We start from the raw sequence: 23,391 nt of genomic DNA, 5'->3' as shown, positions 1-23,391 counted from the left end.
AGTGCACGTGAGTAAACTGCCCTGAGAGCTCTTTGGAGACCATGATTCACATTCTGGCCACGATAGAGCAAGGAAATGGGTTATTTTTACTTCAAATGTATCACACTTTTACTTTTTAAATGCCATAGTATTTCATAAATGAAAGCTTTCCTCCATTTTAAAGACAACTTCTGTGGCTTTATGATGTGAGTGTTTGCCATTCTTAGATGATAATTTTCTGCTGTTGGAAAAATGGATACACATGGTTCTTTTTGGAAATTCCTGAAATTGGTGAACACTTAACATTCATCACGTTTGTTTATTATTTTCTAAAAGTATAATATCCCACCTGTAGTTTTAAACTCTCTTTTCTCACCAGCAGATAAGTGCCATTGTCTTTCACTTACCATTACCAAAGAGTAGCAAGAGAGAGGAGCTACCCTCGACAAAATATGAAAAGAAGCTTATAAAAGAAAGCCTAAAAAGCAGACAGGAAATCTGGTTCACACTTTTGGGATATATGCAAGCTAGATGAAGAAAACAGAAGACTCAATGTTCTATTTCTTTTTCTCCGGTTTTCTGTAGTGAACCTTAGGCGTCTGACTCCCGTAGACCCTAAAGAGATTCTTGGCAAGTGGGTATTTGCATTCACACAACATTTATATACTCATGTTAAAATACTACTTTTTAAATTGATGCTCTCCCCCTGCCCCCAACTTCGTACTATGAAAGGCATTCCAGTTTACTAAAGGAGAGCCCTCCAAGAAATGTTAGTGCTTTTTTTTTTTTTTGCGCTACGCGGTCCTCTCACTGTTGTGGCCTCTCCCATTGCGGAGCACAGGCTCCGGACTTGCAGGCTCAGCAGCCATGGCTCACGGGCCCAGCTGCTTCGCGGCATGTAGGATCTTCCCGGACCGGGGCACGAACCCGTGTCCCCTGCATTGGCAGGCGGACTCTCAACCACTGCGCCACCAGGGAAGCCCAGAATTATTTTAATTTGGAAAGTTAGTAGAAAATACCATTATCAGTAAGGAGTCCTGAATTGGTTGCATAATTTGTCCTTCTAGATTTAATAACATTAGGATTAGTTATTGAAGTGACCTTGTCTCATTTTAGCTTAGTTCCTTGCTATAGCATGCACTGTATTTGTTGTTACTGTTATTATTTTCTCAACAGTAAGTAAAATCACTCTTTGAGAATTGAACTGTTCTCAGCCATTTAATGTGGCTGGAAATAGGGTCATAATAAAAAGCAGTGTATTTTCAGAATTGCTTGTTTACTGTGAGATAAAGCTTTGTGTTGATATTATTTATTTCTACTGATGTTCTGTGCACAGCTACAATGCTTCGGTGACTACAGTGAAAAAAACAGCGGGGCTAAATAGAATGCAACATTTGTAGTTTAAAGGACTTTTGAGAACACTTAAGCCAGCTTCTGACCTGATATATAAATTTTTCATCATGTAATTCAGCAAGCATCTCTCTACTGGAAAACTTCCAGTGATAGAAAGCTCAGTTCTACCTAAAGCATCTCCTAATTTTGCTCAAGTTCTCCAATAGTTAGCTTATCTGGCAAGTTGAAATCATCTTTCTTTAATTATTTTCTCATTATTCATCTAATACGTATCAGGTCTTACTACTGGGCCTGGTACTCTACTGTGAGATGGGGATAGAGGCAGTGGTCTGTGTCCTCTAGTGGAATGAGATGGGTGGGTAAAAATAGGAGATGGTAGATAACTGCTCTGTGAAGTCTAGACAAGAGTGTTGACTCTGGGTAAGGAGGGAGCTGGGGGGAAAATTTTACATTCTAGCTGATGTTTGAGCTGGTCTTTAAGGATAAGGTTGCTCTGCTCATGATATGGAAAGGCTGGGGCAGGCTTGCATAACAGACAGAGGGAACTGCATGGGCAAAGACATAGGTTTGGGAGGTCTGTGTGGTGCATATCAGAGAAGCACAAGCAGGACTTTTGTCATCCAAGGACAGAATGTGTGTGGGAAGGAGTTGGCAGGAAGTAAGTTGAAGAGGTAGGTCAAAGTGTGACTGAAGAGGGCCTGTGTGTCCTGCTGTAGAGTTTAAACTTATTCTCTAAGAGAGAGTTGGGGGAAGTGGAAGTGAGAGATGGGGAGGGGCCACAAAGGGCAGCAATTTTTGCTTTATAAGCAGAAGAGCTTGATCTGTGTTTTATAAAGCTAACTGAAGGGTGAATGTGACGTGGAATCTGTGAGCTGGAGAGTTCTATTATAAGGTGATTATAATTGCCTGGCAAGAGACTGAGGGCTTGAACTAGCCAGAGTGGCAGGAAAGGGGGAGGAATTTATCAGGTGTGTTTCAGGAACAATCTGTTGGACTTGAAAGCAATTAGGTGTAGGACTGAGGAAGAGGGAGAGGTTCAGGCTGCTTGCCAAGGTGCCAGTGGATGTGACTGAAGCATTGATTATACCATTTACCGAGACAGGAAAAACAGTGGGAGGGACACACAGGTTTTGAGAAGAATGAAAATGAGTTCAGTTTTAGAGATGTCAAAAATAAGAATGGCTATGGAAGTCCAATAGACAGTTCTATCCAGAGCGGCTTTTCGCGTCCATTTTTAGACCTTCAAATATCCGAAGATTACATTTATGAACTGATTTAAGAGTTGTCTCCTAAACTGAGAAAGATTAAGAGAAAGGCCTGAGGTCAAAAGGAATAGGGAATATGTATAAGATAGTAATAGGGAATATGTGTAAGAATCCTACTCTTTTTTCATCCTGTGAATCCTCTATGAAGTTGGACTTGCTATTATAACATTTTATATGGGAGGAAACTGAAGCTTAGGAAAGATTAAATGACATACTCGAAGTCATATAGATGAAAAGGAGCAGAGGGGAATTCAAATTCAAACCAAGGCTTTTTGATTCAATAGCTTCTTATGGTCATTGTGGTCAAGACCATATGCCTTACAATGATCTCTAAGACCGTGTGTTCTGGCCCCTGCCTGGCTTTCCATTCTTGCTCCCTGCTAGTTTCCCTTCCTTGCACATATCATGCTGCCTTCCACCCTGGGACCTTTGCTGTTCTTTCTGACTGGTGTGTTCTTTTCAACCTCCCTTTCCCTAATGAACTTGATAATTATCTTTCAGATCTTAGCTGTCTGGAGAAGTCCCCTTGACCCCATGGAATAGGTCAGTCACCCCAAAAGAATTTTTTTAAATATTTATTATTTTTTTTAATTTATTTATTTATTTGGCTGAGCTGGGTCTTAGTTGCAGCACACGGGGTCTTCATTGCCTGTGTGGGATCTTCGTTGTGGCATGCGGGATCTTTTAGTTGCATCGTAAGGGATCTAGTTCCCTGACCAAGGATAGAACCTGGGCCCCCTGCATTGGGAGCATGGAGTCTTAGCCACTGGACCACCAGGGAAGTCCCCCAAAAGAAGTTCTTACAGCAACTTGTATTATTCCTTCCCAGTACTTATTACACTTTGCAGTTACACATTTGTGTCTCTGATGAGTTGACTAACACTTGACTAACACGTGATCTCGTCACTTAGTAAATTTCATCATAGGATTGAGCTGGTGCCTGTTATTGCCGATCAGTATATATCTCTAGCACATTGCACAGTACCTGACAAAGAGCAGCTGATCAATACATATTTTTTGAAAGAAAGAATAACTTCAGAACCCATGCTCTTAACTGTTCTACAGTACTAGAAATGTTTTGGAATATGCTGTTTTAAAAAATGACATTTTTGTTATGAATGGAAGTACTGTGTATATAATGACAATCACTGATACTGTGTTATGCAAAATGAAGAAACTGATTATTTATTGATAGCTGTCTTAGTGCTATGATATTGAAAATTGGCTAAACAGCCTGTGAGAAATTAAAGGATGGAGAAATCAAGATCAGTTATTATTTCGAAGAATGATAAAGAGAGGGGAGAATTATTTATAACTGCAAGAGAATTAAGGTAATTAAATAAAATAGCACATTAGTAGACTTTCCCATTCCCCTAAAGCATATAAGGTATTTGAAGACCCACATATAGCCAAGTAGAGGGAGACCACTTAGCCTCAGATTTAATCAAGCAGTCCATGGTCCCCTGCTAGCCCTGTGTGTTGTAATAGGTACTGTGATTATTGAGGTTTGGTTAGATCGACAGATCAGGAGACAACTGCCATTGAAAAGATAGTCTGTTACACTCACAGATCCCAAGAGATAGAGTACAGTTCTCCTCATGGTGGGGTCCATTGCGAGGCAGGGAGAGAGGGAGACTGAGCAAGTGCTTTCATAGGGGCTTCTTCAAGGAGGAGCTGGCAAGGCAGGATAAGTAGGTTTTGGCTAATTTGAATAGTTTCAGCAGCCTCTGTCCCTAGTTGTCTGGCATCTGGACCTTGCAGCGATCTGGGCAGGTGTAGGTGGAGTGGCCTGGAATGAGAGAGCTCAATAAAGGGGTGGTTGGGAGTGTGGGCTCCGGATTGGTTGGTTTGTATTTGAAAATGAAAACTGTGGACCCTGAAGAAGGACTTCTCGCAAGGGCGGGTGGAAGGTGGCCAAGGCAAGGTGACTCAGGCATATTATCAGTTTGTCCAGACCAAGGTGTGTCCAGCATAAGCATGTAGAACAGATGTTAAAGCATCAAGTTTACAGAAGCTAGAAGCATGTTTAATACACTGTGGCTGATCCACTGGGTAACTTTTATGAGGTTTACAATCTGTTCTTCATTCCCAACAGGAATGAGGATAGTAGTAAGTGGCCTAATTCTCCTCTGAACTGTGATCCCAGGGTTCTTAACCTGTTTTAAGCCATTGAGCCCTGAGCCCTCATTCAGCAAAGAAAGTAGTTCAGACATTCAGACTGAGCCTGACCCCTACAGAGAACCTCCCTCTGCAACCCCACCCCTCCCTTGTTTTAAGGAACCATGCATGCTATGCAGGTGCATCTCCTCACTGTTTGGGGAATATAATGCTCGTTTCTAAACTTGGAAGGTAGTTAGTGACTAACCCTGAAGCTTCAAAGATGAAGGCCTGGATTTGAATCCAGCTCTGCCATTTAGAATCTGCAAGACCTTGAACAGGTTACTTCACTTTTCCGTGCTTCTTGTCACTTTTTACAGTCTGTCATTATCTGGTTTACATATTTATTCCTTGTGTTCTGTAAGAAGCTCCACAAAGGCTGAGATCTTGCTTCTTTTATGCATTGTTGGGTCTGTGACTCTAGCACAGACAGTACAAGGCAGATGGTTGGTGCTGAGAAAATACAGTAGTTCCCCTTATCCTCGGTTTCACTTTCTGTAGTTTCAGTTACCCACGGTCAACAGTGTTCCAAAAATATAAAATGGAAAATTCCAGAAATCAACAATTTGTAAGTTTTATATTGTGTGCAGTTCTGAGAAGCGTGATGAAATCTCCCACTGTCAGGCCCAGGATGTGAATCATCCCTTTGTCCACTGTATCCAAGGTGTAGATGCTACCCGCCCATTATTATAGAAAAAAACATTAGTATATATAGGGTTTGGTACTTTCTAAGGTTTCAGGCATCCAGTGGGGTTCTTGGAAAATATCCCCCTCAGATAAGGGGGGGGAACTACTGTATTTGCAACTGGATGAAGGATGCGTGAATTCACTAGCTGCTTTTCCAGGCAGGTGGCCATGCTTCACCTGCTCTGCTGACCTGGGAGCCCTTATCCAGAAAGCATGTTTACAGCCACTCCTTGAGTCAGTAAAGACTCATTCCTATCTTGTATGTTCATTATTTCAGCATTTACAGAAAACCTGTAACATAATGGTAATCAATGTTCATTAAGATGCCAGAAATTATTAAAAATCAAATTAAGCTGAAATTCATTATACTGCACTTAAGAAGATAAGTATAAGGCACATTTGAGAAAAATTTCCATCAAAATAGGAAAGGCCTTCAGAACTTAGGGTTAACCTTCAGCTTTTAGAAAAGCCTCCCAGGAAGACTCATTTTGAATGTGTTCTAGATAGATGCTGTTTAAAAAAAAGTTTTTTTAAAATTATGGACAGTTAAAAACATACAGAAGTAGAAAGCACAGTATAATTAATCCCCAGTTACCAACACAGCCTCCACTTCTCACTTAACCCCCATGCATCGTGATTGTTTATTAAACCATTCAGCATGTATCTGTAAAAGGTAAGGATTCTTAAAAAAAAGTAATACTATTGTCATATCTAAAATAATAAACAATAATTTATTTTATGATGTCAATATTTTTTATTTTATTTATTTTTTTATACAGCAAGTTCTTATTAGTTATCTATTTTATACATATTAGTGTATATATGTCAATCCCAATCTCCCAATTCATTCCACCACCCCCTTCCCCCCGCTTTCCCCCCTTGGTGTCCATATATTTGTTCTCAACATCTGTGTCTCTATTTCTGCCTTGCAAACCGGTTCATCTGTACCATTTTTCTAGATTCCACGTATATGCATTAATATACGATATTTGTTTTTCTCTTTCTGACTTACTTCACTCTGTATGACAGTCTCTAGGTCCATCCACGTCTCTACAAATGACCCATTTTGTTCCTTTTTATGGCTGAGTGATATTCCATTGTATATATATACCACATCTTCTTTATCCATTCATCTGTCAATGGGCATTTAGGCTGCTTCCATGACCTGGCTATTGTAAATATTTTCAAATATCCAATATCGCCAGTCTTCTCATAAATGGCTCTTTGTGGTTGGTTCATTTAAATCAGGATCCAAACCAAGATCCTGACATTGCCTTGGACAATCTCTTAAATCTCTTTTAATTTATAACAGTTTTCCTTCCTTCTTTTTGTTGCACCTGCGAGCTTTTTAAATTGAAGAAACCAGATCATTTGTTCTGTAAAATTTCTTATATTCTTGATTTTGTTGATTGCATCTGCATGGTGACATTTAACAAGTTTAAATCTGTTCCCTGTATTTCCTATAAACTGATAGAGCTGGAGGCTTGATTAGATTCAGGTTTGACTTTTTGGTTAAATTAACCTCAAAGGTGTCTCTGAGTACTTCTGATTGCATCATATTGGGGACATTATTATATCCGTTGACTCTTTTTATAATACTAAGATTGATCAGAGCATCTGGTATTTTATGTCAAACTTATCTCTCCATTCTAAAAGTCCCCATCAGCCTTTCACTTAATGCAGTAGTTCTCAGCCCTTACTACCCATTAGAATACCTGTGGAGCCTTTATCCACTTTTGATGCCCAGGCCCCACTTCCAAGAATTGATTCAGGGTGGATCTGGGCTCAGTAATTTTTTTAAGAGTCCTGGTTGATTCTGATGTACAGACAGGACTGAGAGCCACTGACTTGATAATTTTGGCAGTCATTGAGGCTCTTTGCCAAGAGAGCCATTATTTCAGAAAAGACGATCAAATAGTGACATTCTGTCATGCTTTCTGTACTTATTAGCAGACATTCTTCCATTAAAAACTTTCATTAAGTCTTTGGTTCTTTTCTTTAGTTTGTATAGGAAAGATTGGATAAACATTGGATTCTTATCAGTTTTCTGAATAATGAGTTGAATATCCAACATCCTCCAAAGCTGGTTAATGAGTTTTGTTGAACTATTATTGTGAATTCATAGATTTTAGCATATTGGATGTTTTAAACTGTTGCATTTATTATTATTATTATGACTATTATTTTCATGCTCAAATTGTTTAACTTTAGCCAATGGAAGTCCTTTGAAGTTAGCTCCTGTGATGTTTTTGGACAACATCAGTAGTATTTGATTGCTCCCTTGCTTTTACATATGATGTGTTTTAGGCTTATGTTGTACATTGAATAATTTAGTTGTCCTGTACAATTCCTGTCCTGAACTACTGTATCTAATAGTTCCGCTACCTGTATACTGTTTAGTGACATTCTATTTAGTAGCTATGACATGATTACAAAACAGAATGGCAGATATTTATAGTAATAGTAAATTTCAACAGGTGGTAAATGGTAATTAGGAAAAAAACATAATGATTATGTAAACAAAATCCTTAATTTTTTATTATGAGCCCTGCAGAGCATGGTGCATAAATCCTTCGTCACCAGTTTGTATTTTTTTCCCCCCAGTTAATGTCCATCAGCGTGTTGGCAGTTTCCGCTTGGATGAGGGATTACCTAAATAATGTTCTGACTTTAACTGCAGAAACAAGGTAGGCTTTATAATTAATGATTGATTTCTTTCATCAGGGTTTCCTCAGACACTAGTTTCTAAGTAACATTGCCCTAGGCTGTTTAGATGGTAGTGCTCATCCACAATCGTTTGGAAAGTTTTTCCTGCCCATGGCAACACTTGCATTTTCCAGCATCTCATTAAGGTGTGCCACTGGTTCTAGAGGACACTTCTGGTCATGGTAATACCACTCGCCTGTCCTTCTGACGGTGTGCCAGCCGTGTCATATTTGTGTATAAAGGACGACACAGATACTTTTCCTTAAGAAAATGATTGCCAACTTCTTCTTGCCTTCATATTCCTGAGCTAATGAAAACCAAACCCCAAATGTCATTTTCTTACCCAGTTTCAAGGATTGGCCCACTAACATCTCAAGGGGCAAATTACCTAACTTCTCTGAGCCTCAGTTTCTTCATCTCTGAATGGGGATTGTATTATATACCACTCTGAATTTTCCTAAGGATTAACTGAGATACATTTCTATAAAGTCCTTAACACAATGGAGCTTAGTAAGCACTTTGTAGTGGTCAGTTTTTGGTATCTTAATTATTACTCGTACTGTTATGGCTCTAGTTAATAATTTTTTCATAGTCTTAACAGAAAGCATCTTCCTCCCTTCCTTTTAATTCAGACCAATTTCCCTTCCATAGCAGTATTTCACATATTTGGGAAAGGTCATTTGTTGGGGGGAAAGTGCACACTGCATATGGAATCCCAGACCAAAGAAGAGTAGGGAGAGTCTTCTCAGTTAAGAAATGGTGAAAAGGGTTTCCCTGGTGGTGCGGTGGTTAAGAATCCGCCTGCCAGTGCAGGGGCATGGGTTCGAGCCCTGGTCCAGGAAGATCCCACATGCCACAGAGCAACTAAGTCTGTGCGCCGCAACTACTGAAGCCCGCACGCCTAGAGCCCGTGCTCCGCAACAAGAGAAGCCACCAAAATGAGAAGCCCGTGCACCACAATGAAGAGTAGTCCCTGCTCGCCACTAGAGAAAGCCCGTGCACAACAACAAAGACCCAATGCAGCCATAAATAAATAAATAAATAAATAAATAAATAAATAAATGTATAAACAAAAAAAGAAATAGTGAAAAGTCTCATGTGGTTTCCTCAGGTTAAGGCTTCAGAGCTAATATTAGATCGACTTCTTACTGATGACCCCTATCTTATATTTTAAATGAGCTGAGGTAGGAAGGCTACCACTTGTATAAAAAACTAAACCCAACAAGACAAAAAATAAAACAAGCAAGCAAATTGGTGATTGTTCAGTGATTTTGAAATAGAAATCCAGTCATCAGCTTTGAGGTGTGATGATTTAAAGGATTATTAACACAAGTCAGTTGTGTCTTGTACTGTGTCTTGTACTATATCTTGGGTGCATTTTGGTTATATTTTATTTACAATATGACATTATTGTTCTTCTTTCAGGGTAGAGGAGGCTGTCATCTTGACTTATTTTCCTGTGGTTCATCCGGTCATGATTGCTGTTTGCTGTTTCCTGATCATCGTGGGGATGTTAGGATACTGTGGAACAGTAAAAAGAAATCTCTTGCTTCTTGCATGGGTACGGTGTTTATATCTATTCTTTATTGTGGTTAAAAAGACCAACCAGTAATGTATTATTGGTTCATCAGTGCACAAGATTACATGCTTAGGGAACTGTGATAGCGGTTCCCTAATCTGTGGTCATTGTTCAACATCCTGTGAGAAGGGAAGCGTTCTTTCCATGAGAGACGGTTTCAGTACAAGTATTTGCTGTACTCAGAAGATGAGGTGCGGAAATATGTACACTATTTAATTACTTCACTCAGGCCATGTGTTGACATTTTCATTTGAAAGTACGAATTCTTTCTAGTGTCACGGACCTTATTACCACTCCAACAGGCCCCTCGGGACTAGAACTGAGACGTCATAATGGAACTCTGTTTCTTTCTCTCTTTTCTTGTTTTAAGCAAACCCACCGCTTAAACCCATGTGGAAATTCAGGTGGTGAGGTAGCAAACAGACATCATAATCCCGGCACTGCCTCTACATAGGTTAGTGGATATGAGTCTCAGTTTGTATAGTTTTAGTGTTTTGTTTTTTTAAAAATTCTGGAACAGTTGGACTAAATTACTTCTTAAATTCCCTTCAGCACTCAAACTCTATGATTCCAAAATCTATGATTATGCCTTTAATTCAAAAATTAGCAAACCCTCTTTTAACATTAAAAACTTGAGTCAATTAAAAATACAGTTTACATATAGATTTTTAAAAAATTAATTAATTTATTTTATTTATGGCTGTGTTGGGTCTTCGTTTCTGTGCGAGGGCTTTCTCTAGTTGTGGCAAGCGGGGGCCACTCTTCATTGCGTGCGCGGGCCTCTCACTATCATGGCCTCTCTTGTTGCGGAGCACAGGCTCCAGACGCGCAGGCTCAGTAATTATGGCTCACGGGCCCAGTTGCTCCGTGGCATGTGGGATCTTCCCAGACCAGGGCTTGAACCCGTGTCCCCTGCATTGGCAGGCAGATTCTCAACCACTGCGCCACCAGGGAGGCCCTACATATAGATTTTTGAAGCTCATTGAGTGCATAAAATATTATATGTTAATGGCCCCAGGGGGTTGAGGCTGCTAACATGTAATTGCAGACATATCAGATTCCTAAAAAGTAATTCATTGAGTATATTCCTTTGTTTGCAGTAGTTCTCAATGGTATCTGTGCACTCATTTCTTGTAGGGAACTTAAAAAAAGGTTTTTTTATGGTGTGCTGATAAGCTGGATATCCGAGCAGAGAAAAAGCCCTGATCTGTAACATTTGAAGATTTCTGTGATGTAAATACTCCCAGCATGGTCGATTTCAGGCTACCAACTTGCCGTTACTGAATGCAGAGCTGGGGAGAGATGAGCACAGATTGGCTCTCAGGAGACAGCTCCCACACGCCAGGGCTTGACTAGCTCCCGTCTCAAGCCCATTAAAACAGACTCTTAGTGTGAAGCTGAACTAAAGCTTTGCATTTCACAGGAACAACCTGTGTTAATGTATCAGTTGGCTTTGTGGAGGATAACTCTTCAGGTCCATGATTGGAAAACAGAAAATGCTGCAGAAAACAAACCACCCTCAGAGAAAGGGGACATGCCCATTGCCTTACTTCTGTTCATTTTGGTATACAATGCTTTTGACTGTATTTTATTTATGATATGTCGTTAGTTTTCTTCTCTCAGGGGAGAGGAGGTGGAAGGGTTTGGAACCTATGTTGCAATTCAAGAAACTTGGACAATAATTTAAACAAACTAAAGGACTTACTTTATATGAAACTTACAGTTTAAAGGATGGATAGGTATTGAAACTCAAAAAAAAAATCTCAGAATCCTTTTTTTTTTTACATCTTTATTGGAGTGTAATTGCTTAACAATGGTGTGTTAGTTTCTGCTTTACAACAAAGTGAATCAGTTAGACATATACATATGTTCCCATATCCCCTCCCTTACAATGATATCCTATGTATAAAACCAATTTAAACATGGCTGCTGTTCTTCCTCCTCCCAGCTGGTATGATTCTGGATGGTCCCTGGACTGTGGAGGTGGGGTGGGGTAGGATTTCAGGAACTTCAAAGACTTTTAGGAACATATTTTGAAAACTATTTACACATTCCATTAGATTGCTTGAATGCAAGTGAAACAATTTGACAAATAACTAGGTAATTTGGGCTCTTCTTGGGGCAGGATGAATCATAGAGACTTGTGCATGGGAGCTAGTTTGTGATGTTGGAAAGAACCTTATGATGCAAAGGTGACATGGAGGACTGAGGTTCTAAGGGCCAGAAACTTGTTCATTCATTCATCTTCAAACATTTATGGAGAATATAGGCACTATTAGCCTTTGCCATCAGACCAGTGTATACACAGTGGATAGACAATTTCACTACTGTCTGACAAGACCTCTAACAAGGTTTATGCTGAGTACTGAGGCTAGAGAAGAGCTCCAAGCACAGTCCCAAGGGGTCAGCCTCTCCTCCAGGAGGATGACTGGCATAGATTGATACTGCTTTATCCCATCCCGCCCCTTTTGGTGGATGTACTCTTTTCCACAAAGTAGCTTTTGGTGCATCGCTGTTCCATGTGTCCCTGGCTGCCGTCAGCTCTTGGTTGTTCCTTCCCATTGACTATCTGTGGCAGTTTGTTCCCCATTCCCATCGGGCTGCCTGTCTCCTCCTAGCAAGTTCCTAGATGTCACTCTGTCTAAACCCAGCACAGCCTTTCCTTTGCTTGAAGAATGATTTGCGGTCTCAGCTCCCAATTACCTGTTGCTCGTAACAGATCTGCAACTGATCTGCTTCTCAGGCAGTTTTTTCTCTGCCTTTCTTTCCATAGCCTCCTTCTCTAAACAGTTGTCAAGTCCGGTAGGTTTAGTTCTACAATCTCGGGATCCCGTCCCTTCTTTTCTTATTTGGAATGCCCACGTTCAGGATCTCCTGACTTTTTTTTTTTTCCCTTAATTTATTTTATTTATTTTTAAATTTTTGGCTACGTTGAGTCTTCGTTGCTGCGCGTGGGCTTTCTCTAGTTGCCGTGAGCGGGGGCTACTCTTCATTGCGGTGCGCAAGGTTCTCATCGTGGTGGCTTCTCTTGTTGCAGAGCACGGGCTCTAGGCGCGCGGGCTTCAGCAGTTACGGCTCATGGGCTCCAGAGCGCAGGCTCAGTAGTTGTTACACATGGGCTTAGTTGCTCTGTGACATGTGGGATCTCCCTGGACCAGGGATTGAACCCGTGTCCCCGGCACTGGCAGGCGGATTCTTAACCATTGTGTCACCAGGGAGGTCCCTCTCCTGACTTCTTGCTGAAACAGTGCAGAGCCCTGTAACTAAACTTCCTGCCTCTGTTGTCTCCTAATTTACCCCAAACCAGTGCTGCCGGTTAATACAGTGCAACAGTGTACACATTACTCCTCTGTTCTGAAACCTTGAAAGATTTCTGGTTGGGTAATGAAGTGTTTACAGACACTTCAATCTTGCATCAAGCTCTTCTGCAATCAAAGCTTCATCTGCCATTTTTAGCTTTCTTACCCACTTCATTTTCTGACTGTTCTTTCCTGCTCTTATTCCTGCTGTCCCTTAGCTGAGAATTTCTTCTTAATGCTTTTGTTTCAGTACTACCAGCCCATTACAATTTGCCTGAAATGCTACCTCCTGAAATTGTAATAATGACAAAGATGATGATGATAATCAAAGTAGTTAACATTTCTCATGTGTTTACAAACTGTAACGCTTTCAGACTCGTAGAGGTTTAAATGAAATTTTTATATGAAGGGCTTTACCTTAATTAATCAATTTCAAGATAGATACTATTATTATTCCCATAATATAGATGAGGAAAGGAAACACACGTTGGCTCAGTGATTTGCCTGTTTGCATAGCTAGTAAATGGAGTATATGGTATTCAGATCATCACAGTCTAGTTCGAACAACATGTTTGCAACAACTTCACTATTTTACTCTGTAATTGCTGCCTTTTCTTAAATGCTTAAGTATCCTAGTATTATTTAATGATTAATACTTAGTATATCTTAAGGATTAGGTATCTCACATTGTATAAAACATTTTCCCTATGATCTTTCATTTTAAACTCAACAACAATCATCTAAGATAGATGATTACAACTGAGGTTCAGAGAGATTCAGTAATATGTCCAAGGTCACTCAGCACTAGCAGGTGAAGCGTTGATTCAGACCTCTGTGTTTCTGACTGCCAAGCCCATTCTCATTGGGCCTTTACTGATGTCTCCAACAGACATGTCTCTAACTTTTGAAGTCCAGTGCATTTCTCCTATTATAAATTTCCCTTTTTTTATAACCAGCCCAAACTGCCAGACTACAAACAACTTGATAATATGAACCATTCATCTTGCCTATTGCTTTAATAACTTTTTATGAAGTCGAGTAATAGACAGGAAATTAAACAGTGTGAGTAGAAGTGGCCAGCACATCAGATAGGGAGGATGGTGTCTGGAAGGCAGTGAAGAAGGTGAGATTTTAAGGGAGGAGCCTGGCTGTTACATAGGTTTTGACAACAGTGGCCTGTTAAAGGGGTGAGCACTAACGCAGGCTATGACAGGATGTTAGGTCTTTGGCAAATATTTGCAATGAAACTCACATGATTTCTTCCTTTGTGTCCTTTAGCTTTTTATCCTATTTTTTTTTTAATTAGGAGGTTCCTTAATTTGGATGCAAATGTTTAAATAAGCCCAATGCATTCAATCCAACTTGTCCATTTCCTTGTACTCAAAATTGCGCTTCACTTTTAAGACCTGTAAACCAGATTAGAGAAGAAAGTTTTTTTTTTTTTTTTTTTTTTTTTAAAAAAGACCACCAGTATCTCTGAGAGCTGCCACAGCTCTTGAATGATTACTAAGAAAAGGTCTGGTAACTGGGCTATGGTGCTGTTTAAGCAAAAGTCAAAAAGCCATTATTCATCAGACTGATCAAGAAAAAGTGAGAGAGGCTCAAAACAGATCTTTATAACCGACCTGCCTTCCCGTGCTCACCCCTCCAAATAAACAACTGCAGGCTAAGAGACCACCTGTAGGAAAACGTTTCTGGTGAATCTTGGTCATGAAGTTGACCCTTTTATTGAAATATAGATGCAGATTGCTAAAACACCCTAATTTAAGTTTCCTAAATAAACTACAGGACATCCAATTAAACTTGTATTTCAGATAGATGACAAATAATAGTTTGGTATAAGTTTGTCCCATGCAATATTTAGGATATACATCTACTAAAACATTATTTTTTATCTGAAACTCAGATTTAAATGAGCATGTTGTATTTTTATTTGCTGAATTTGGCAACCCTACCCTAACCAGATTTGTTCTTAATAAATATGAAACTGTCACAGAACAGAAACTTTTATATACATATAGGAGGATATTACAAGTAATTAAATTCTAATTATTTTGGGAAAACAAGCCAAAATGAATAGGAAGATAAGCTTGAATGTGCCATGACTTTCAAAGTAATTTCGGTAACAGAAATTCCTTTTCTCTTTACAAGAGAAATTGAAGCTAAATGGAAATTGGTTTCAAGCTTTAGATGGGTACTTCCCAAGGCTTTTAGCTGTAGACTAAATGAAATTCATTTGTTATTGCAATTCTACCTTGCTATTAACAGAGGCATTAGGAAAGCAGTGCCAGCTCAGGGGGAATGTAAACAGATTGAACAGACATGTTTACAATATCGACAACAGCTGAATGTCACCGTCAGGAGGTCGTCATTTGTCAGAGAGTGATGCTAATATATGCTCAGCTGCCAGCAAACCACAACTTGTCAGGCACTGGTCAGAAATTAAGTTGCCTGTGCCTTACATGTTTAAGATCAGTACCTTGTATTTAAAAGGGAAGGTTTTCTTTTTCTTTTTTTTTTTCACTTTTATTATCCCAGAGAATTTGCTCATAGCTAGTGATTGTGTGGAAGCACTTTTAAAGCTTTCTTAAAATATCCAGTGGTTGAACCAGATTTGAAATGATTCTCTTAAGAGAAATCAAGTACGTTTTTAATGGTCTAGACTAAGACTTTGGGGACTGAGTGGAAGGCAGCTGAATTCAGCAGACTTTGCTGAGATAGAATTTTTGCACATGATAATAATGTTTGTATTACTTGACATGAGGAAATGGGGTATTATTCAATATTTATGCGTTTTTCATCTAATAGAAACATATCCCTTCAATATATGCGTTTTATTTTGACATGTTAACTAGAATTCTTTTAGAGCAATAGCTTTAACATTTAGTTGTTAAACTCACAAAAATTTCAAGTAGAGGAAACTGAAGATGATGTAGGCATTTCTGCATCCAGAGGCTCAGCTTGCACATCTCGGTTTTGTGTGCGCACAAAGCTCAGGACAGAGTTCCATTAACCTTTCTGTTTCTTAAGTGATGTTGGTTTGACTGTCTCTAATTATACCTCAGAAAAACACATAAGCAGATGTCTCTGAAAGGAAATGTCATGATATTCATGCCCTTAGTGGTGGGTCTTTGTGACAGGATCTTGAGTATTCTTTGGACTTTTTGCTTACTTTAGGGTTTGAAGTATGAATATCTCAAGGTTTTGTATTTCTGGCTTTGGTATAATTTATGTATACTCTGTCATGGTAAGCATTTTAAGCTTTGTTATATATATATTTTAAGCTTTGGTTAAATATAAGCCATATAAATCTATACCCATTGATTTGGTGAATATCCCTAGTCTGTTCAGAGTTCAGTGACAGATATTTCTCTGGCAGCACGTTCTCTGAAAGGGTGATTCTGCTGTGGATGCTGGTTACAGGTTCAGCAAATGCTACCTTGAGGTTAATTCAGCAACTGTGTAGAGTTTTTGCTTCCACATCTGAGTCCAACATCTATTGACTTCCTTTGGCCAAGGTAAAACAGTAGCTATTCATTCAAAATCATATCAGTGTCTAGATGACTCAGGAAACAGAGTTAAATCAATAGACAAGCAAATGACACATGTAAAAGATGAGAGAATTAAGCTGCTTAAGCTATAATGAGGAAAGTAGCTTTCAGAAAACCTGTATAGAAAAATGATGTTGAATATTTACTTAATATGCAATATCTGATGAACTTGATGACTAAATAATAGCTTATGAATTAAAGGTTTTTTCATGAAATTTCATAAGTTAAAAACACCTACTTTTTCAGAATTGTGATCCATATATTTCCCCCTTTATTCGTAGAAGGGATTTTTTTTTTTTTTTTTTTTGACCTCGCTGCATGGCATGTGGGATCTTAGTTCCCTGACCAGGGATTGAACCTGTGCCCCCTGCAGTGGAAGCGTGGAGTCTTAACCACTGGACCAACAGGGAAGTCCCCATTTCCCCCTTTATTCAGATAAAGGGTTATTACAGGCTCCAATTATGTGCTCAGATTAAGATGAATCTTCTCAGCTCACATGACAGAAACACTAATTTAAATTTTATTTAAAATGTATAAACACTGTAGTTGTATCACTTAGTATTCCTCTTAAGCACTACGTTTGAATTATTCGGAAATAAGTGATTATCCCTGAACTTTCTTTAGTTTTAAAACTTTAAAATTTGGAAACTACAAATTTCCGCAGTATGGTTACAACTATGAAGACATTTTAGAAACATCTTTAAGAAAGTTGGAATTTTATTAGATGATACGTGCCAATGTAAGAATTGTTGCTAGTTAAGTAAAAATATGAATCTTTTCAGTGCCTCTTCTAGGAAACAAGCATTTAAAATATTATAAATTTTCAGGTTCTGTGCAGGGTTTACACAGCCGAGTTGAAGACACGGACTGATAACTTTTAACAAGACTTGGAGAAGTTTGCCTTTTGTAATTAAAATATTTTAATTCTAAAAGTTCTCTTTTGTGTTATTAAAGTACTTTATAAGAACTGTAAGGAACAATAGATAGCCTTGTTCTACCAAGAGCATTTAATAAAGAGACATGAGGAATCATTTGAACTGAGATCTGAGGGGGAGGGCAGAATTTGGGTGGCTGGTGAATCATGGGCAGAGGTGGGAGAAGGGCCTTTGCAGGGGAAGCAAGGGACTTGGAGGAATTGAAAGGCTAGTGGAGGGAGCAGTTGTGAAAAGACTCAGAACCTCATGGAGTGCTTGGCAAAGGGCATGTGTAGGTCACTGGATAGACGTGTGCCAGGCTTACAAGGCTGAGACTTGGCTGTGTGACCTAAGGCCAAATTATGGAGATGTCTTGAATATATCTTGTGCACATACTCTGCAGTGTGAAGTTTTGCGAGCTGCAGAGTGATGTGATATGTTCTTTTGCTACATAACCCAGGAAGCAGTGTCTGTTCTTGTTTTCTTCTGGGCCTTTTTCTCATTTACCTGGGAGAAGATAGCTACCTGGTCCTGCCACTCTGGGCTAAGGGGGCTTCACATTTAAAGAACCCTTTTTAATGATGGAAGAGAGAATGGAAGACGTATTTTATTCTAACAATGTGCCTTTACTGATGAAGGAATAAAGGTTTTCAGATGGGGCAGTCTAGCTAATGCTTTAGAATTTTTTCCCAGATGTACATTGTAAACACAATTTTATTAATCTGGATGTGTTTAATTCAGGTTTAATAGCAAAATTATAGTTAGTAAGCTAAAGTAGGCACCAGGAAACTGGGTGTGGGGCTAGGATGCCCTTAGGGAGACCAGCCAGCCAAGGCGTCTTGTGGAATGGTTAGAACAGTAGTTCTTTGGAATGCTGCCACAATTTCCCAGACTCAGGGGAAAAAAACGTTCCATAAACAATTGACTAGTAACAGAGGATTGTTGTAGAACTGCTTAACTTGTTTGAGAACAAACTTTTGAAGCATGTTAGAAGCACTTACCTACAGATAATGGATATGCTCCTTTCAAATCATCATTAATCTGTTTATAAAAGCAGGTCTTTAAGGATCTCTACTTTTCAATATTCTTATAGCTAAAATATTTGTTGTAACAAGCATGCATTTCTTTAAAATTGGTCTGTAATTCATGCTATTTAATTCAAATAATTTCTTCTACCAATTAGACTGAATTACTGATGTTTGGGCAACTTTGGTGACAATGTAGTGATTTTATCATTATTCACATATGGTTTCCTTTCCCTGAACATTAAGCATGACTGTGGATCAGCTTGTGTTCTTCTACTTTATTATTTTAGAAAAGAAAATACATATTTTTGGTTCAGGAAGAAAATGTTTTTGCTGGAATAGATTTATCAAGAAGAAAAAAAAAGAATAAACCTCTTCACTTATAATAAATATTTGTATTCGTGGATTTATAAAATTTAATGGAAACATTTCCCTTTAATACTCTTTTAACAAATAGGTTTGAGGTTTTTCTGGAGAATGTACAAAGGTAAGTTAAAATGTATATCTTGTCTGAAAATAAGGGTAAAACAAAAGAAAGTGATTTAGAAGATACTTTCACAAATATAGTTATAGCATGATTCAAAAGTTATTGCAGATATTAAAGTATGAATTCCCTTTCTACCTAATAAAATCCTTTAAAATTTCCAATTTCCTAATCTGTTGTCTTGTAAATGATGTCCTAAAGACGCCGGTGGTAATGAACTCATGCTCCTCTTGTGTTTGTGAGGTATCTGGCCGCGTTTGCGTCTGAGAGGCATGAGTTGGATCAGAATTGAGTCTGGTGTTCTTTGTGTTGCTTAGGATACTTCCTCTGTACTTTCCTGCCGAGGTTCTGGTGATGGGGACTCCTGTCTTGCATTCTGAGGAATAGCCCAGTAATACATAGAGACAACCTCTTCCGAGACCAGAAACACCCCGTAAATCTTTTGCAATGGGGCCGAGCATGCAGACTTTAGCTGACCTGGCTTACAAAGCAACAGAAGCTATATACATGGTGACCTGTCTAGCGTGTCCAGTTACTTTATTGCCTTACCCTTAATGTGTTACCTGTCACGATATACATCACTGACCCTGAGAACCCGTAGCCCCTGGCTAAGTCCCTCCGATTTTGGCATAATACGTTTCTCTGTCTCAGAGTTTGAACAGCATGTGAAGCAAACGCTTATTAATCTGAACTTCACCAACATCTTTGATAGAGAAACTAGCTCAACAAATTACCAGTGTAAATACAATGGGAAAGGGGAGTAAATTAAGATACATTATTACAAAGATTCTTCTATGTATTTATTCAAATGTAAGCATGAACAAAGGACCACAGCATACCGATACTTTCTTACTTTAGCTCACCTTTCTGCATGGGCTCAGGAATGCCAAGACTTTGTTCCTTCAAAAACTGGTTTATAGTTCTAGCTTTTTCTAAATTAGACTGAACTCATCTCATTTATAATTCTTAAAAGAAAGGAAATTTAATGCTGCCTTTTCTTGGAAAATTTTGTAAAGACACACAGAACATAGTGAATAATTGGCCTTCAGAAAGTACCAAGCCTGTGTCTGCTATGACATCGTTTTGAGACTTGGCTGAAACAGAGGCTTTGTGTGGATGTGTGTTCTAAGCACAAGTGCTCTTGGACTGTTAGTAGTTTAGTCCCGGTGGATTCTTAACAGAATGTCAGCCGTTCCATTATCTTGTACAAATATTTGGCACTGGAATTCTCTTATTTACTAACTTTCAGTAATATAATATTTTTAAACCTCCAATCACTGGGAAAGGAAAAATAAACAACTGACATAGAGATACTTAGCACTGAAAGCTTGCAGAGTTTAGCATTTGACAGGGTAGAGACTGGAGTTTATCATTTATCATTTAGTGAATGCAGGCCTTTCATCAAACTTTTTGTTTATTAAACGAGTTGGTTATGTAGCATGTAGGTAGGAGTCAAAAGGCACCGTGTTTTTAAAATATTCAAATGTCCAGTAAAGTATGTTATATTTTGAAATAGTTTTTATTTGTGGAGAGGTGAGTCTCAGGTTGTATTAATGTTCCAAGATAAGCAAATTTGACTTTTGTGGTTTTAAATTATGTTGAATTTTACTTATGAAAAAACAATCTGAGGTTTTAGTTATGAATTAAGAGACTAGCAGATTAAAATAACTTTTACAGTGTTTATACTTTTTACTTCTCACCCAGTGAAATATATTCTCACTGAGGAGGTTCTGTGATATGTGGTTTATTACCTGCTTTGCTTGCACAGAGAAACTTATGTATATAAGTGTTTCATGGAAGACATTACAGTTTTGTTTTAATGTAAAAATTCTTTTCCAGTTGGCATTTATACAGGAAAACAGTTTGGAGAATAACTGTTTTGTCTATTTATCATAGGTTGGATATAGGATTTTTGGTTTCCTTTAGAGAGTACATATCGCAGAGTCCTCTATCCATAAAACTGTATATGATGAGGATAAGTTTTATATCAATAGAACATAGTTCCTATTAAAAAGCTCTTAGTAATTGAAAGTATCTTTTCCTATGTTTCTCAACTGCTTATAAAGTTTAATATTCTCAATAAATTGATTGGCTTTGTTAGGGCAGATTGCTTTCTTCTTTTCATTAGATTGATAGAAGTTAGAAAGGAAAAATTTTAAATAAATCTATTTTCCCCAAAGTGAAAATTATTTGAAATATTTTGTACAAAACAAATATTACTTTCTTTGAAATTTTATTAAATCAATTATTAACAGTACATAAGTAATACTTATTTCATTTATTAGTGTTTTAATGAAAGTTCAATTTAATGAACTGTTAAGCACTCATTGGCTATATGACATTATATTTCATTATAAAAATTGTAAAATATGAATAAGAACAAAAGTTAATTTTACTATTAACTTTAAAAGAAGCTGATCTGTCTGACTTAATGTAAGCTCAAAACATAAAAAGAGATGGAATTATTGAGATAAAGTGTCAAGGAATTGGTATAGTAGTTAAAGCAACATTTGTGCCTTTAATTAGGCATTATTTGGAGAAGGGAAAAAGTAATTTTTTTGTCATCCTTAAAATTTTGATATTACTAGTAGTCTTTTTTTTTTTTTTTTTCCCTACTGGAAAAGGTCAGAGATGGGAATGTAGGTGTTTTAATTCAAAGACAAGAAAGGTTTTGTAAATACCCGTGTGAACATGTACTTGTGTGCATTTGTGTTCAGTAGTGGGGGGGTCTATAGATGGTGGATCGTGAGGTATTGCTAACACCACGGCCAGCATCCGTGATATAATATGTACTATGTGCCAACCACTATTGTATGTGCTTTATGTGTATTGGATCATTAAATTCTCCAAACTATACTATAAGGTTGCCACGATTGTTATCTCCACTTTATAGATGAGGACATGGAGACACAGAAAGGTTAAGTGATTTGCCCAACTACGAAGTGGTAGAGCTGGGATCTGAATCCAGGATGCTTGGCTCCAGGAACTGTGCTCTGAAAAACTTAGTGTTCTTTTGCCTCTCAATGTACCTAGCTCCATTTTCTCTTTTCAAAAATACAGCTAATAATATTTTTGTAATATGTTTTGGGGAATAACTTATGCAATGTATATATATACCTGTGACATAATAAATGCACGTACATACATTTGCACATACACATATATACCTATAAGAATACTTGATGTTTTACATACTTTTTATATACTTTTAATTTTGTATACTCACAATACTTGATTATATATACAAACGTGTGTTTCTTGAGCAAATAAACTAAATCCAAGCCTCCCTCCTTGAACGAAATTGCCCATAACATAGAGTTCTAAACTTCAAAATTTTGTGACTGAAGTGAATTCTCCAAGTTGGAAAATAATCCAGCTCACATTGATTTGAGCAGACTGCATGTGTGGTTTTATGAGCAATATTGCAGGAGACATTCAAATTTCCAAATAGGGTCTAGTGAAAGAGACCTTTGGGGTGGGGGTGGGGTGGGTCTGTAAATCACATTTAAGTATAAACTTTTTGTATTTTGTTAATGGAATCCCTATTTTCAGCTAGTGAAGGTACATTTAGGAAAAGGATGACAGCACCTGAGTATAAGTTTCCAATTGCCACCACCCCCCCCTTTACTCCCAATAACCATGAAGTGTAATTGGGCTATTTATAATTCTCAGCCTTTTTGAATAACCTTTTCTGTGTAAAACATATAAAATCCTCCAGCTACCAGCGTCTCTCTCTTGATTGTCGAGTCTTCGGGGCAGGGCTATTGTTTGTTTTAATTTTATTTTTACTTTTATCAGAGTGCTTCATACACAAAACGTAGAGTAAATTTAATTCCAAAATACTTCTTATGAAAAATAGTAGTCCTTCGCCTTTATCATTTTCCACTGCTAAGAAAGAGGCAACTGCTTTCAATTTTTGTTTTCTGCAGATTCTCTTGGAATTTACTTCCATATCTCTAAATCACATATTTATCTAACTCTTTTCATTCTTTCAGTTTTAAGCCCTATCCATTGATGTCTGTGCAAGGTGAGGAACTGGTATCTTTTCCTGCCCTCAGTGCGGCACCACCCCCCAGCCCCACCCCATGCATACTTCCTCTCTCAGCTCGACACAGATACGTTATCATTTTGGTGAGAACAGTGTTTACATGCTCATGACTATGTAAATGTTATCCACAGATGGGCCAGGTAAATTACCAGGTTTACTTTTTTCTTTCTGGAATAATACTTCGGTTTTTTTTTTTTTTTTGGAATTTGTAACTCTCCTTGTTTTCTATGTTTTTCTGTCTAAATCAACTCTAAACTTCCCCTGGTGTACGTTTTCTCTTCATATATTCAAATATTTGGGGTATTCTATCGATGATTTCTTTTTTTTTTTTTAAGAAATCTCTC

At 38.1% G+C, this 23,391-nt stretch overlaps 1 protein-coding gene across 3 annotated transcripts in view; it reads left to right on the top strand.

The window, feature by feature from the left end:
- Window positions 1-23,391, top strand: part of TSPAN12 (tetraspanin 12) — a 65,438-nt gene that overhangs the window by 4,882 nt on the left and 37,165 nt on the right. For all 3 annotated transcript variants that reach the window (XM_081243864.1, XM_081243862.1, XM_081243863.1), the window contains 2 exons: window positions 8,046-8,128; window positions 9,573-9,708. In XM_081243864.1, the coding sequence (XP_081099990.1) occupies window positions 8,046-8,128; window positions 9,573-9,708 (219 nt within the window). The remainder of the gene's footprint in view (window positions 1-8,045; window positions 8,129-9,572; window positions 9,709-23,391) is intronic.

Source organism: Mesoplodon bidens, assembly GCF_964165515.1.
Source record: "Mesoplodon bidens genome assembly, chromosome: 9".
NCBI lineage: Eukaryota > Metazoa > Chordata > Mammalia > Artiodactyla > Ziphiidae > Mesoplodon > Mesoplodon bidens.
Note: the sequence above shows the minus strand (reverse complement) of the source record. Positions and strands in the feature narration are given on the sequence as shown.